At 41.2% G+C, this 16,763-nt stretch overlaps 1 protein-coding gene across 2 annotated transcripts; it reads right to left on the reverse strand.

Annotated features, from left to right (window-relative positions):
- Positions 1-1,076: 1,076 nt before the first annotated feature.
- On the reverse strand, positions 1,077-15,293 carry drg1 (developmentally regulated GTP binding protein 1). 2 transcript variants are annotated; one of them, XM_060908126.1, is made up of 10 exons: positions 15,091-15,293; positions 13,177-13,295; positions 12,221-12,344; positions 11,076-11,251; positions 10,810-10,879; positions 10,547-10,716; positions 9,039-9,169; positions 8,544-8,711; positions 3,494-3,616; positions 1,077-1,446 (listed from the first exon to the last, which is right to left on the reverse strand). In XM_060908126.1, the coding sequence occupies exons 3-10, from the start codon at positions 12,342-12,344 to the stop codon at positions 1,347-1,349; spliced, it is 1,062 nt and encodes a 353-aa protein (XP_060764109.1). In that variant the 5' UTR covers positions 13,177-13,295; positions 15,091-15,293; the 3' UTR covers positions 1,077-1,346. The 2 variants fall into 2 exon arrangements, with proteins under 2 accessions (XP_060764109.1, XP_060764108.1); XM_060908125.1 differs by lacking the exon at positions 13,177-13,295.
- Positions 15,294-16,763: the final 1,470 nt, after the last annotated feature.

Genomic DNA, 16,763 nt, shown 5'->3' on the forward strand with positions numbered 1-16,763 from the left:
TGGGTAGGCATGGCCTCTGCATGTCAGTCTCAATGAAGCCTGTCTAGCCGAATGGAAGTGTGGCCTCTGGTCAGTCCCAGTGGAGGTGTGGCCTCTGCGCAATGCAGTGTCAGTGAAGGAGGTATGGCCTGTGTATAGCTGTCCAAGTGGAGAAGGCGTGACCTCTGTGTCGTGTTCTCAAAGTTTTTTTTCCACTTAATTAAAAAAACCCAATAATTCTCCACACAGCTTTAAATTACATTATTCTAGCATCTGATTGCATTTGAAATAAGTTAGAGAGATGCACATCGTTATTACTTTCAACTTCTGACAATCTCATAATTCACATCATGTTGGAATAAGAAATTATTTTTCTTACTTTTAAATACTCTACTGGATTTAGGTCAAAACTGGATTTAGAAAAAATAAATATTATTTACCAGCTTACCGGGTCCATTAACATAAATCTGACAGCTGACAAGGTCGGGATATAAACGAACTTTTGCGTTAAACTGTGTGCTTGGATTCACATAATTTTTTCTGAGTCTTATCATATGGGTCAAACCCATCAATCACAGCCAGTTTCTCCACATACCGTGCCCTTTCTGCAACTGGTAATGTACTCACATAACCCGAATTATCATCCATCGTGTCACTTTACTCTCGCTCGTACTTTGTTTTATATTGTGAGTGCATGTACTTGGTCTTGGAGAAATCTCAGCAGAAATGTTATCTTTGCTTCATTTCATCTTCAGTAAGCACTTTATCCTGCCGAGGGTGGTGGAGGATCCAGAGTCTATCTCAGGAACACTGAGCAAGAGGTGGGAATACACCCTGGATGGGGCTCCAGTCCATCACAAGGCACCATGCACACTTAGGAACAGTTTATTTTAGCCAATCCACCTACCAGCCCTCTACTGACATGTTTTTAGGAGGTGGGAAGAAACCAGAGAACCCTGAGGAAACCCATGTGAAACATCACACAAACAGTAACCAGAGACCGTCAGCCTGCAGTTGTGGGGTATCAAGGAAATCCCCCCCCCATCAATAACAGGTCATAATTTCACAGTTTTGAATTACAGCCATGAAAAGCATCATTTCAGGAGTTTGAATTCTTTTATTTAAACATATAGATACAATCCGTCTTCCTTTTTAACAGCATTCAACCCACGTGTGGCTTTAACACATGCGCTGGGAAGGCTAAATGCAACATTAACGTTCATATATAACCTGATGACGTCCAAAGGAAAGAATGAAAAGCCATCTGACGACGTCGATGTCACGGACGCCGTCTCTGGTCTTTTGAAAACCGTCTCGCTGTTCGCTGTAAAGAGCAGCTCGGTCATGCAAAGTGTTCGAGTCTGATTTTACTTCTTGACCAGCTGAATGACGTCCTCGTCCTCCAGCACGTGGTCTTTGCCCACTTTCTGAGGGTTGTGTTTCACGGAGGAGCCCCACACCAGCGCGCTGGAGAGAAGGATTCGGGGGAGAGGAGAGAAGGAAAAAAAAAAAAAAAAAAGTCAGGCTACGTTCCATTAAAGCTGTGATTTATGATCGGTGTTACACTCGTACATTACATCAGGGAGGTGCTGCACTACTGCTGGAACTCTACCAGCTTGCAGAAAGGAAAGTTTATACAAGTTATTCATAAAGCTCTGATCCAAGACCTGATAATGGCTTTTCCTGCATCCTTCATCTCTCACACATGCCACAGGGGACCTTCCACAGCAGAGGCTTTTAAGCATTTGGGATATTTCTTTATTAAGGTGATCAATTAAGGTCTTTGTCACTTGTCTGTATATTGCTGAAAATCTTTTGAAGACAGAATAAACCTTTAAACTGAGCTGAATAAAAAGTGACGGAGACACGTCTCGAGTGTGTCTCTCCAATATACCAGTACGTTACGTCTTTGCTGGTTTCTGTTTAACTCCATGAGGTCACGTTGTCCATGTGCTCCAGACCTTAATATAGACCCCTTTCACATGACGTCACCGCGCCGCGAGATTTTGTTAGGCGCCATATTGGAAGACCAAGTACATGCACTCACAATATAAAACAAAGTATGAGCGAGAGTAAAGTGACACGATGGATGATAATTCGGGTTATGTGAGTACATTACCAGTTGCAGAAAGGGCACGGTATGTGGAGAAACTGGCTGTGATTGATGGGTTTGACCCATATGATAAGACTCAGAAAAAATTATGTGAATCCAAGCACACAGTTTAACGCAAAAGTTCGTTTATATCCCGACCTTGTCAGCTGTCAGATTTATGTTAATGGACCTGGTAAGCTGGTAAATAATATTTATTTTTTCTTTACCAAATTCTAACAGAAAACGAGAGCGCCCGAAAGGGAAAACCGAGTCGAGCCGCCTCACGGCTGTAATGCAAATTGCTTTCCTCCTCGGTATACAAGTGCACTTCCATGGCAGGGAAAAAGAAACTACATTTTGCCACCTATGTAGTCCCCTATTTAAACAAATAGGAGTCATTCAGGATTCAGCCATGTTTTTGCTCCGTGTCGACCAAAGTTATAAAGTATTATGAGCTTTAAATTGCATAAATAAAACCATTTGGTGAAACTTTGAAGAAGAGATTGTACTGGTTTAAAGTTTTTACCGAACGTTTTCATGTCGACTCCAATTAATACACTAGTAGAATTGATGACTAGTTTAGTAGGCCAAAACTTTTTTCAATTTTTGACTGTACCAGCCTGAAAAAACTTGCGACAGTCAAATGGAAAAAAAGCAAGCTGGTCATGTTGTACTGGACTAATCTATGACTGATGAGTATAGTAAGTGATACTAGTACTGATACAATAAAACAGACGACTGTAATCTGGCAGGCAGCACGATTTATATTATTTCTCCGTGTCAGATACATAAGGAGGACCGGACACCAATTCTGCCATCTGTTTGCTACCCAGACATTGTAAACTATTTGTTGTTTACACCCAGTGCCTACACTGCTGATGACTTGAAAGCTTACAAAGGGCTACAGGCTTACAATTATGTTGTTAGTGGCTTGGTTCATGATATTACAGCTGTTATTAAGAATAACCTACACATAGTTATTATTATTAAATTGTAGAAGTCTGGGAAGCTTGCTCCTCATACAGTTATCAACTTGGGGCCAATTTAGCATGTTTTAAATCTGAATTTCTCGCGTTTGCTTACCTCAAAGTGTCCGCAGATCATGCACAGACTTATCCATTATATCCACAGTTTTTTGCCAAGTCTCACACAGGTTTCTTTCAAGTCTACTGTTGGGCCAATAAATCATAAATAAAACAGCTCAGATTTGTTTAAGTAGTTTGCCACTCCACTTTATTCTCGTGGGTTCACATACCGCTGCCGTTATCACGAGTTTGTTGGTCTTCCAAAATGGCGCGGGGTCTGTTTACTTCCGGTTTCGGGTGACGTCAGTGAAAGAGGTCTATAGGGTTAAAGCTTTATACTGCAGTTGGTTTTGCTCAAGAAGTTTCCCTTTGCAGTACAAATATGGGTGATACTTACTATTTAAACTCCTTGATGAGGTTTTTATGGATTTTGAGACAGAAGTCCTCAACAGCTGTTCGGCCATCAGGAAGGACCACAGGAGCTGTGTAGTCAGGGAGCTGACCCTTCGGCTTGGTGTAGCTGAGGAGTTAAAAACAAAAGATGATCTTTAAATCGCTGACGGAAATCTAATGGTGACTTGAATCAACAGGTTTAACTGCAGTGGTTCTGAATTACCCCAGTCCTGGATATTATTTACCCCATGTACAGACACAGTGCCAGTGCTGCATCCAATTTATGCAATCAGATGTAAATCTTTTCTAACAAGATCAACTGTGAGCTACTGCTCACTTACGTATCCCCCCCCCGCTCTCGCTTATATCAGAACGCGAGCGATTGAAGGAATAGGACACTTATTATAAATGTTGACTTCAACAAATAATGAACCCTGAAACGAGTAAGTAAAGAGCAATGTCTCTCCCCAAGGATTTCAAATAGCATCCTGGTAAACTGCCATTTTGAAACAGCATTTTGCTTCTTGAAATGGCGTCAAAATTCACCCTATACGTTTCGTAAATACACTCAGTCGGTAAACAGGAAGTTGATGTGTGACAGACCTGAAAACGGTATACACAGCATAGAACCCCAAGCTTAAGTTTGGTACCAGTTCTTCCCACGCCATGTGGCGCATAGGGCGGCGCTGATCTCCGTTTCCGTAGCCCTCGGCCTCTCACATAGCTAGGGTTACAGTGGGGGGCGGGTCCTCTGGTAACCGCGAGAGTTTGACTCCCCACTCACATCTGTATTGCAGTGTGCCTTGCCAGACGGCAGTAGGTACCCAGAACTCACGATCTCCTGACTGAGAGGTGGACACACTAACTAGGGGTCGACCGATAATCGGCCTGGCCGATATATCGGGCCGATATTCTGCATTTTTAGGGTTATCGGTATCGGCCATAATTTCCACCGATATGCTGATAACATGCCTTTTTGCAGCCATTTCGTTCCTAACGCGACCGTCACTGCACGGCCTTTCCTGCACTCGCCTCTCTGAGTTCAAGAACACGGTCCCGCCCACCACAACATCTGATTTGTTTGGCACAAGAGATATAGCCAATCGACACGCGCAGCTAAACACTCTGAACTGTTTCAAGGCGCCCGTATCAAGGTAAGGACACGCTGCTTTTCCCGCAATAAGTCACAAACACACAAGTTGCAAAAGCACAACATCATTATATGTTTACATTCTTCATCTACTACTCGTTAAAATTGTCCATTTGCATCTGTGTAGCCAGGCAAACTTAGCTTACGGAAGGAAGCACTTGAATTAGCCTACAACCAACTAGTCTCGCTGAAACAGCATAACGTAGGCTGCAGTCATTTTTAAATCCCCGTCTGGAAACGTTGTGAATGTGTCAGTAGTTCTACTCGAACAGTAGAATGACAGCCATACAGAGAGGTGGTCAAGGGAAGATGAAATAAAACGTAGTGTTTGTGCTCTGTAGGCTAGCGCAAGCCTACTGGCTATTTGTTATGGTGATGAGTAAACTTCATGACATGACTCGTGCTCAAAAAGCGCATTGCACTTGTATATGTTAGGTAACTTTATAAAGCGCTATTTGAACATTTAAACAAGCCAGGTGTGACTAGTAATTATAATTCTTGCGCAAGTGATTCTCCTCGCTAGCGCTCCTGATTCGGAAAGCGATATACTCTTAAAGGAGCAGCCGCTCCTAATAGGGAGTGATAGCCTACTTTACTGTATGTTTGATTTTACTTTTTAAATGCTGCAGGCAGCTCCCTACACTTGATTTATTTAAAAACTACTTGAAGTTGGTAAGTCTTACTTAGTTCTTAGTGTAAAAGAATCCAGAGTGTATTTTCATTTATTTTCCACTGAAAATGGTGAGTTGTAATATAGTAGGGAGTGATTTATTTTTTTTATTGGAGAATATTTATTTTATTATTATTTTATTTCTCATTTTATTCTAACTAATGTTTGACTTTATTGTACAAATGCTGCTGGCATCTCCCTGCACAAAATTTCATGTTCAATTTTACAATTAAACATACATTTCATGGATATGAAGGTCTGTGTCAGTGTGTGCCATGTTTAATTTCATGTGAATTATAATGTTTACATTTATCGGTTATCGGCATCCCAATTCCATAATAATCGGTATCGGCCCTGAAAAAAAAACATATCGGTCGATCCCTAACACTAACCACTAGGCCACTCACTGGTGTTAAGTTTGGTACCAAGTGGCTATGATTTGTGTCTGCTGAGAAAAAGGGTGTTCCGGACGGACAGAAACACAGAGATAAACCAGTATACCCTCCCTTCCTTCGGAGAGAGGGTATAATAATAAATGGTGTATTTAAAAAAATAAACCATGCATTCTAGCCTTGAGAACACAATGTGTCATCCTTCTAGTTCAAGCCAGCTTTTCTGAATGTCTAGCTAATCAAATGTACCCTCAGCATTAACGTTATCAGCAACACAGCTCACATTTTGTGACAATTTCATCCTAAGTGTGAACGCCCTTTTTTTTTTTTTTTTACCGTAAATATGATGAGTCATATTTTATACACACACACACACACCACACACACACACACACACACACACACAGAAGGATACATGAATATATATTCAAAAATATTTCCAAAAATCTCTTATTAAATTGTTAGCTGCTTTAAATTTAAGACTACTGATCATGGATCAAGATGCAGAACCCAGAGCTGGTAACATAGCTAACAAGAAAATACTAGCAGGTAGGGAATGAATGAATGAAATGAACTTAACCACAAACGTGAATCTTTCACCCTGATCAGTTGCAGGATCCAGGGGTACAAAGGTGTAACATATGAGAAAAATTAACAATTTCACAAAGTCACTTATCGGTCATCAGAATATTGATTATTAGATTTGATCATGGCGGCACGGTGGTGTAGTGGTTAGCGCTGTCGCCTCACAGCAAGAAGGTCCGGGTTCGAGCCCCGTGGCCGGCGAGGGCCTTTCTGTGCGGAGTTTGCATGTTCTCCCCGTGTCCGCGTGGGTTTCCTCCGGGTGCTCCGGTTTCCCCCACAGTCCAAAGACATGCAGGTTAGGTTAACTGGTGACTCTAAATTGAGCGTAGGTGTGAATGTGAGTGTGAATGGTTGTCTGTGTCTATGTGTCAGCCCTGTGATGACCTGGCGACTTGTCCAGGGTGTACCCCGCCTTTCGCCCGTAGTCAGCTGGGATAGGCTCCAGCTTGCCTGCGACCCTGTAGAACAGGATAAAGCGGCTACAGATAATGAGATGAGATTTGATCATGAGAACAAATATTTTAGTCATTTTGAGAGATTATCTATTATATTATTCATTTTAACTAATACCCAGAATGCATTGCGGGCATGGTCTTTGATATTTTCACATTTATTGTCTTTTCTTTGAGTTCTTTTTTCTCCAAATTGCTGTTGAATTCGTAGAATTTTCCATTGTGATAGTTGTTTCGCAACTGAAGCGTAAAAAAAAAAAGTCACGCAATCTTTGCTAGTCACACAATGTTTAGCAAGGCTGTTCATCATCTCATCTCATCTCATGATCTGTAGCCGCTTTATCCTGTTCTACAGGGTCGCAGGCAAGCTGGAGCCTATCCCAGCTGACTACGGGTGAAAGGCGGGGTACACCCTGGACAAGTCGCCAGGTCATCACAGGGCTGACACATAGACACAGACAACCATTCACACTCACATTCACACCTACGGTCAATTTAGAGTCACCAGTTAACCTAACCTGCATGTCTTTGGACTGTGGGGGAAACCGGAGCACCCGGAGGAAACCCACGCGGACACGGGGAGAACATGCAAACTCCGCACAGAAAGGCCCTCGCCGGCCACGGGGCTCGAACCCGGACCTTCTTGCTGTGAGGCGACAGTGCTAACCACTACACCACCGTGCCGCCCGCTGTTCATCATATCTATTGTTATTAGGGGTATTATTGTATTAGCCCCCTCTAACAGTTTATCAAAGACCTTCACAAGAAGAAGAAATGGCCGTGAAGTGAGCGGAGAAGCAGCAAGTTCGAACCTTTTTGTTTACCACGCTCGTTTGCTTTGTAAACTGATCCTGCCAAAGCAATTCTTAGACACTGTTGATCGAAATAGGTGTTCGGGGTTTCAGAAAACATGTAATTTTGGGAGCTGTTTATGATGGAATCAAGAAGATTTGGTATCAAAAGAACATTTGGGATATGAGGATGACAGTTCAAGCCTTCCTGTTGTTGAGACGCATTGTACGCGATCCCAAGAAAGCATTTTTCAGAGCAAAATGGCCGAGTTTTCCTGCAATTTTTATCTGCATAAATGTGTTCAGGGTTGAGAATTCAGTGTAATTTTGGAATAGTTATTCGAAGCAGAAAGCTGAAAATTCGCAAACAGTAAGTAAATCTTATGAGAACTCTTGTATATTTTTTGAAGAGAACTTTAGCTTGTATGAAGTTAAAACTTAGTGATATAGGAGTATAATTAAAAACAGCGTTACATGATGCACGTTTTGTTATTTTGCTTGAAATCTTTCATTCTCGAGTTCCATAGTCTCCAGTTTGGGTCTAGATTGTTAGCATAATAGTCAAAGTGTAAAATTCATTCAAAAATTGAAGAAAATTGATGCATTTTTTTTTTTTAAAGTAGTGAGTAAAAGTTCTGTTGGTGAGCAGCTTTCATGTTACGTGTTACATCGGAATTTAGCTCAAATTTCCAAATACTAAAATCGCTTATATATCTTTTGGTATAGAAGTAGTTTTTCCTTCTAGTAACCTGTGTGAGCAGTACTGATTTTATTGCCCTCGTCGTTGTTACATATTTTAACAATATATACACGGGATACATCTTGTACCCCTGGATCCTGCAACTGATACCCTCATTCTTTCCGTTCCCCTTCACAATTTTTATTTGCTTTTCATTCAGATCGGTGCTTTAGCCGAGATCTTAAAGCCTGTCTAACAAGTTTTACTCCAACCCTGACCCGAGACTCTTCAGTATGCCTTCTGCTCAAAGCTGATGTGATTTCGGATTTCCTTACATGCGTACGAGCTGCAGGTAATCCCAGATCTTCTCCAGCAGGTCATCAAAGTTCCAGCGGTGGTGAGCGGAGATCGGCACGCAGTGAGGGACTTTGTAGATGATGTCCAGCTCTTCGATGGAGATCTGGTCGATTTTGTTCAAGACATAAATGCAGGGGATGTAAACTCTAAGAGAGAGAAAGAGAGAGAGATAAATATATAGAGAGAAAGACAGTGATACAGAGAAAGAGGGATGAAGAACATTAGCGAGAGACAGATTGGGGTGATAAAGAGAAGGAAAGAGAGAACAGAAAGTAATAAAGAAAGAGCAAGAGACCGAGATAAATAGATACAGAGATGGACAGAGAATTATGTAGACAGAGAGAGATGTAGATGTAGAGAAAAGAAAGAAAGATAAACAAATGAGATAAGCAGCTTCTTTGGTTGTACTGAAACTAAAGAGCAGGTCATGGCAGGTCAGTCACGACCCAGAATAGTTGGCAGTCGTTACGTACCTGTTTCCCTCCACCACGTCTATGAGGTCATCGGCAGTCACGTCGCCCCTCAGCGTTATGTCTGCATTGTGGATTTTATACTCAGCCAGAATGCTCTTCACCGTTTCACCATCCAGCTCGCTCTGCGCACACTGAGACACGACGACAAGAAAACAGCATGAGACAGGAAATAAAACTCAGACTTCACTAACTCTCAGGATGTCCTTGAGAAAGGGCACATATTTATTAATTTTAGGAATGATACAAGACCCCTTTCCTCCCCTAATTATCCACCTAGAGCACAGGTACCTTTAAAGCGCTCCTTTAAAACTTTAAAAGTGATTTCCCTGCTCTAACACACACACTTCAAATCAGGATGGGCGGTTTTGTTGAATCAGGCGTGTTTGAGCACGTTCAGGACAGTGGTTTCTCCAGAAGCAGAGAACTTCGAGCGAGAAATAAAATTACAATCAATACCTCCACAGTGCCACCTAGTGGTGACTGTCGTATTGACAATTAACAGAAACCGTGAATCTCATCTCATCTCATTACCTGTAGCCGCTTTATCCTGTTCTACAGGGTCGCAGGCAAGCTGGAGCCTATCCCAGCTGACTACGGGCGAAAGGCGGGGTACACCCTGGACAAGCCGCCAGGTCATCACAGGGCTGACACATAGACACAGACAACCATTCACACTCACATTCACACCTACGCTCAATTTAGAGTCACCAGTTAACCTAACCTGCATGTCTTTGGACTGTGGGGGAAACCGGAGCACCCGGAGGAAACCCACGCGGACACGGGGAGAACATGCAAACTCCGCACAGAAAGGCCCTCGCCGGCCACGGGGCTCAAACCCGGACCTTCTTGCTGTGAGGCGACAGCGCTAACCACTACACCACCGTGCCGCCCTAACCGTGAATCTACTTCAGTTAATCATTTGGATTTGTTGCTTAAATGCGTCATGACTATTCTGCACAAGACTGAGATGGTGCTTGTGATGCGTCAGAATCACAGCTAGATAGGAACTCAACCTCTTGCTGAAGCTTTCTTGCTTTCTAGTATAAACCCAGATCACCTTCCGAAGGCCGAAAGCATACAGTATTTCCAGTCTCGGTTTTGGCCTTTTACACTTCAATAAACACAGCTGTACAAACATGAGGTGACAAAATCCAGGATTTAATGCTGCAATCTATTGTACGAATTTCAATTTTCCCAGGTTTTGATCTAAAAATGTTCCAGTGCTTTGAATTTGATCTATATGAATTTTTTCTTCATGCTGAAACCAAGATTACAAATCAAAATATACAACATTTTCACGTTAACACAAAAGCTGCATTATTATACAAACTCAAGTTTCATCAAGTATAAAATGATGTGTAGGGAAATCTATTGACTGTACGCAGCCATTTTGTTATGATGTCAGGTGTGTTTATGTCAGAGAACGTGCTCGAATGAGACTCCCTGCACCTTTCCATGTCAAAGGTCTGCCCCCCCAAAGCAGGTGAATGTGTGACACTGTGACGTACAGTAGTGGTGAAGTTGATGCCTCCTTTGTCCTTCTTCTTGAAGCCGATGTTGGGAGGTTTCTTGTTGAGACGGATGCCGAAGCCCTCCAGCTCGTGCTCGATCAGCTTCTTGTGTCCGAGAGGCTTCAGAACGTCCAGGACGATCAGGATCAGGTTGCAGGTACGAGCCACTGAAACACAAACCAAGAACAATGAGAGAGCCCGCAATGAATGTGAACAAGCAAAGGCATGATGTGTGTACACACAAAGTTTGCTCTCTCTACCTGCTATAACCTGTCTTCCTCTGCCTTTACCATCTTTGGCTCCTTCGATGATACCTGGAAGATCCAAGAGCTGAAACACACAGCAGGCAAGACGTCAGCATCAACGGCACAACTTTAAACTATTAAAAAAAAAAAAAAGTTACCCAATATTTAAAAAACTTATTTAAATTAAAACAATAATTAAAACTGCCTGTTATGTCTGTGAGACACAGCAGATCTGTCCCAATCTAAACAATGTGTACTGTATAATGGATTTTCCACAGAACCTGGATTTTGGCTCCTTTGTAGCGGATTACTCCCGGCACCGTGGTGAGCGTCGTGAACTCGTACGCAGCCACTTCGGAGTACACTCCGGCCAGGTTACTCAGCAGAGTGGACTTGCCCACCGAAGGGAAGCCCACAAAGCCGATACGTGCGTCTCCTGTCTTTGCAACATCAAAGCCTGAAAATACACAGAACACTTTAAAGGTTACACACGAGGGGCAAAAACTACCTCCACACCAAGAGAGCAAGCCTGCTGTCTGAAGTGTTAATATTCTAATGCAGTAGTGTGCGAGTATTTTCACAAGGCACTAGAGAACCCAGTACGTTTCATTAATCAGGGAAAAGAACCACTTAAGTTCACCAGAAATAGAAATTTAATCAAGGGCAGATGAAACACCCACGAACTGCTTCACACAGAACTCTTAAAGGCACATTAAGATAGATGACTCTTTTTCTCCCCCTTTAACAATTAGGATTGCTTGACTTTTGAATTAGTCCCACCCATATTCATGAAGCTCCGCCTCCAGGATAATATACAGTTATCTGAATAGTGTCTATAAAAATGATTGACACGAGACGCCTCTAAACACAGACAAGCATTCTGGAGCGGAAGTCAGTTTTCCAAACGGGTTTCCTCAGCAAATTAATACACTCTTGCTTCTGCCACAGCTTAATGCGCTGGTATTTTTGTTTCTTTTTAATATCGTGTTCTACATAATTCTCCATGTTTATTTGTATTTAAAGAAAAAAATTGCACCTTTAAATAACTTTTTAAAGATGGGACTCTGTGAACTTTTCTTAATACAGTAAGTACATCTTCAAAAAAAGTTTGGGGAGGGGAAAAAAAAAACAAAAAACCTCATTGTGTCACAACATATAAAGCCCAAAGAAGGGTGGAAGTCTGAAGAGCCAATCAGATTTAATCCTTCAAGATCCTGAAGACTGCAGCCAGAAAAGTGTACAAAACAAATCCACCCAAGACTGAGACTCTGGTGAATAACACATAAAACCGACAGAATTCTGCTAGTACATGAGATCCACCCACTACGTTTTTCGATCGTAGGCCGTCTGTTGTTAACGTAACAGCCTGTGTCTATTTCTTCTCCAAGTTAAACATGCATTTTTAAGCTCATTCTGTATGACGAACCTTCTCCTGTTCCTCCTCCGCCGCCTCCTTTAGGAGTGATGAGCTCCCTGCGCAGTTTGGCGAGTCGAGCCTTGAGCAGGCCCAAGTGATGTGCTGTGGCCTTGTTCTTCTGAGTACGAGCCATCTGCAGCCCAGCACACAAATCACAACGCATTAATACTTCTCTAAAAAAAACCGGCAGTCAATACTATAAGGGTTGGCCTGGAGGACACGATGACAGTAAATAAGAAGTGCATCAGCCTGAAAATATCTGAGATGACAATGACCTGGATCAGTACCAGATCAGATCTGAGATTAATTATACGCGTGTGAGATGATTGTTAATCTTATTACTAAGAGAGCTCGAGAGTCTCCTGATATATTTGATGACGCTTACCTACTTTTCACAATATCTTAATGATCCAGGTATCAAGGTCATATTTATCTCAATGTTTTCACCCTTGTGCAATATGATTTTATAATATAGAAATGAGTGTTAGCAGTGCGCAAGTTAATCAAAAGAATTTTAATTTCGAACCAGTTCACCATTTTGACAACGCATGTCCAGTCAGCTGGAAAACATTGGGAGTGACGTCATCAGAGTGAAATATATAACTCAGATCCATGATATATTTTATATGAAAAATGTGAGTTTTTCCCCCAACATAAGAAGATAAACTTCAGATATTCAAGCCAACATGTGATTTTCTTTTTATTATATAGACACATTCACAAACAGAGTACCCAAACGTATCAAACAACTCATCGGTTTCCTCACAAGTGACAGAGATTAATATCACGGTTTTGGTTCTCCATGTCCCGGACGTAGCTCGTAAAACACTTGCGTCGATATAATATATACAAAAGAGCTTCACTGCCGAGAATCATTCGTGATCGGAAAGTCCCAGCAAAAGTGAAAGGTAAGATGTATAAAACAGTAGTGAGACCAGCTATGATGTACAGATTGGAGACCGTACCCTTAACGAAGAGACAGGAGGCGAAGTTGGAGGTGGCGGAGTTGAGGATGTTACGGTTGGACAGGATAAGGAACGAGCACATCAGAGGGACAGCACATGTGGAGAGCTTGGGAATTAAGCTAAAAGAGATAAGATTGAGATGGTATGGGCACATCCTGAGAAGAGATGTTGGAAGGAGAATGTTGAGGATGGAGCTGCCGGGCAAACGAAAACGAGGAAGGCCAAAGACGAGATACATGGATGTGGTGAGAGAGGACATGAAAGTGGCAGAGAAGGATGCGGAAGACAGGGAGCAATGGAGACGAAAGATCCGCTGTGGCGACCCCTAATCGGGAGCAGCCAGAAGAAGAAGAGCTTCACTGCAAAAATGGATACCTTGTTAAGAGAAAATATCTTTAATATGGGTGATTTTCTCTCAGATTTCATATTAAAAGATTATTAAGCTTACTTTTAGACGCTTTTACTCATTTCAAGCTTTAGGGTTTCTTATTCTATCAGCAGGCAATTTGAAAATTTTAAGCATTTAATTTTAGAAAGAAGCAAAATGATCTGCCAATAGTATAAGAACACTGAAAGCTTGAAATGAGTAAAAGTCTAAAAGTAACTATTCTTTTAAGTTCGTTTCTTAAGACACGTATTTTTAAGTATGTTACCTCGCTTGTTGACAGTTTCGGCGAACACTTCCGCCTTCTTCAAAACAGTCACCAGATGTCGAGTGGTGACGTGCCTTATCAGCTGATGTTACTCTATGGAGGCGTGAACGTCCCGCCCAATTTGACAGGTAGTCCACGCCTCCTGCTGTCAGGTCGCTGCCCCAGGACTGCGCTCCAGGTGTGTGACAGTGCGTACGCTCCCTCATCCCGGTTCATGGTCCTCTGCGCCCGCTTACGTATCTCCACTGCCTCTAAAAGGACTACCTGTCAAATTGGGCAGGACGTTCACGCCTCCATAGAGTAACATCAGCTGATAAGGCACGTCACCACTCGACATCTGGTGACTGTTTTGAAGGAGGCGGAAGTGTTCGCCGAAACTGTCAACAAGCGAGGTAACATACTTAAAAATACGTGTCTTAAGAAACGAACTTAAAAGAATAGTTATAATTATCAGACATAATGAATTTTCACTACATATCTAAAAGTAAGCTAGACTAGATAAGCTTATATTTGAGTTCAAATAATCTAATTAGAAACATTCGATAAATTCACCCATATTAAATACATTTTCTTTTAATAAGATATTTGTTGCAGTGTACTGTTTAGCTGATACTTTTAAAAAGCAAGATTAACAAAAAAATATCGCGATATATCGTGCACCATGCAGATATCGACTGAAGTATCGCGAGATGTTCCGATTCTGTTATTTTGACAAACCCTAGTTTGGTGTACTTTGCTGAATCTCTGGCGCTTTAAAATTGTTTTTAATCATAATAATCTGAATTATGTATTAATTTACTACCATGTTTTATAGTATTTTCCTTCGTGTGGTAAATTATTGGTCTTTTTTATTTAAAAAACAGAACTTTGGCGCTGTTTGTTTGGTAACATCAGTGCCAACTAAGCAAGCTAACTCAAGCCACATTCACATGTTACACAAATAAATAAATAAAACTAAAACCGACTGAATTTACAGTAATGAATGTGCTGTTTAACTGTAACTTTAGTTAATTAACCCGAATTATTCATAAACTGTTCAAATTCATCACTGTTAAACGTTAAACCGCGGCCCCGGTTTCCAACACTGATAGAGCTCAAACTAGAGCCGTATCCTAAACGCCTTCCTCTTATTGAACTAGTGCACTAAAACGGTGCAGGAATGATTACCGTAACACCCTATATAGTGCGCGTATATAGGGAATAAAATGCTATTTGAGATTCAGCCACTGTTTCAGTAAGCTAACCAACTACACATACAAACCTCGTTCTCAATTTCAGCGATTTTAGCCAGTAAACTCATTTTTCCGGCGTTGGTCCTTCTGCAGGAGTATTTCAAAATGTAAAAAGAATAATATACACTGTTTAGAGCTCTTTTTTTTCTCGCCCCCGACCACTGTCTTTTAGTTGCTAGCTCAGTGCTAATGTGATTCCGCAGTCACGCCGTCGCGCGAGCGGCTCCTCGAGAAAAAGCGGTCTCGTGTTTGAGTAATAAGTCGTAATGAGTCGCCCCCTGCTGGTGAGGAGCCGCACTGCAGGGAATCATCATGAATGGTTTTCTTACCTGAAAACCTGGAATAATAATAATAATAATAATAATAATTCCTGTTTTTTGTCTAAAAATTATATACAATCTTCAAAAAAAAAAAGAAATTATATAATAGTATTTTAGCATCAGTATTTCCCTTTAAACACATTTTATTCCAGTAAATACTTTATTTTTATACACTGAGTTCAATTTTTTAAAAAACTTAAATGAACATATTTTTCCATCTTTGGCTCGAAGTTCAAAAGATGTTCAATGTTTCCAAAATATCAACTTAAAATTAAATATTTTAATGATACACATGTATAACATTTTTTCGATGTGATGTTGTAATAAAATGCTAATTTATAAACTATTATTATTAATAATAATAAATAATAATAATAGGGCGGCACGGTGGTGTAGTGGTTAGCGCTGTCGCCTCACAGCAAGAAGGTCCGGGTTCGAGCCCCGTGGCCGGCGAGGGCCTTTCTGTGTGGAGTTTGCATGTTCTCCCCGTGTCCGCGTGGGTTTCCTCCGGGTGCTCCGGTTTCCCCCACAGTCCAAAGACATGCAGGTTAGGTTAACTGGTGACTCTAAATTGACCGTAGGTGTGAATGTGAGTGTGAATGGTTGTCTGTGTCTATGTGTCAGCCCTGTGATGACCTGGCGACTTGTCCAGGGTGTACCCCGCCTTTCACCCGTAGTCAGCTGGGATAGGCTCCAGCTTGCCTGCGACCCTGTAGAACAGGATAAGTGGTAATGGATGATGGATGGATGAATAATAATAATAATAACCAGAAAAAATTAATTTATTTATACATGTACTTTCAAACTTTCAAAAGGATAAATTTCTTTTTGGTAAACTGTGGATAAAGGGGAAAAATAACTCTATTACAGTTTAGGTGTCAGTAAGTCACTTTGCCTGTTGTTAATAAACAATGCATCCACAATAAATTAAAACAAAGCATGAAAAATATAATAAAAGACCAAACTATGAGCTATGAGTATGCAATACATTTTAATCTATTTGTAAAATCATTGCTGGAACATGTTCAAGTGTAAACACTCTGCACTGCCTCCAGGATAAATAATAATAATAATAATAATAATAATAATAATAATAATAGCTGTATACTGTGAATTAATACGGATGAATATAGTACAAAATTATATTTTATATTATTAACGTTATACCTAATAATTCACAAGCAGTGCTGTTTATTTGGTAAATAGTTTCTTTTATTGTTCATAATCATTTTGCATACATTATTATCACTCAAATGTTGGTGAAATTGCTGGATCCAGCACCGATCTTGTACATTGGACGTGTTCTCGCTCCGTACCGCGCTGATCCATCCAGCTTCAGGCCATCAGATGAGTTGGGCATCCAAAAAAATATCACAGTCTGT

The sequence above is a fragment of the Neoarius graeffei genome, chromosome 25, assembly GCF_027579695.1.
Source record: "Neoarius graeffei isolate fNeoGra1 chromosome 25, fNeoGra1.pri, whole genome shotgun sequence".
NCBI classification, from domain to species: Eukaryota; Metazoa; Chordata; class Actinopteri; order Siluriformes; family Ariidae; genus Neoarius; species Neoarius graeffei.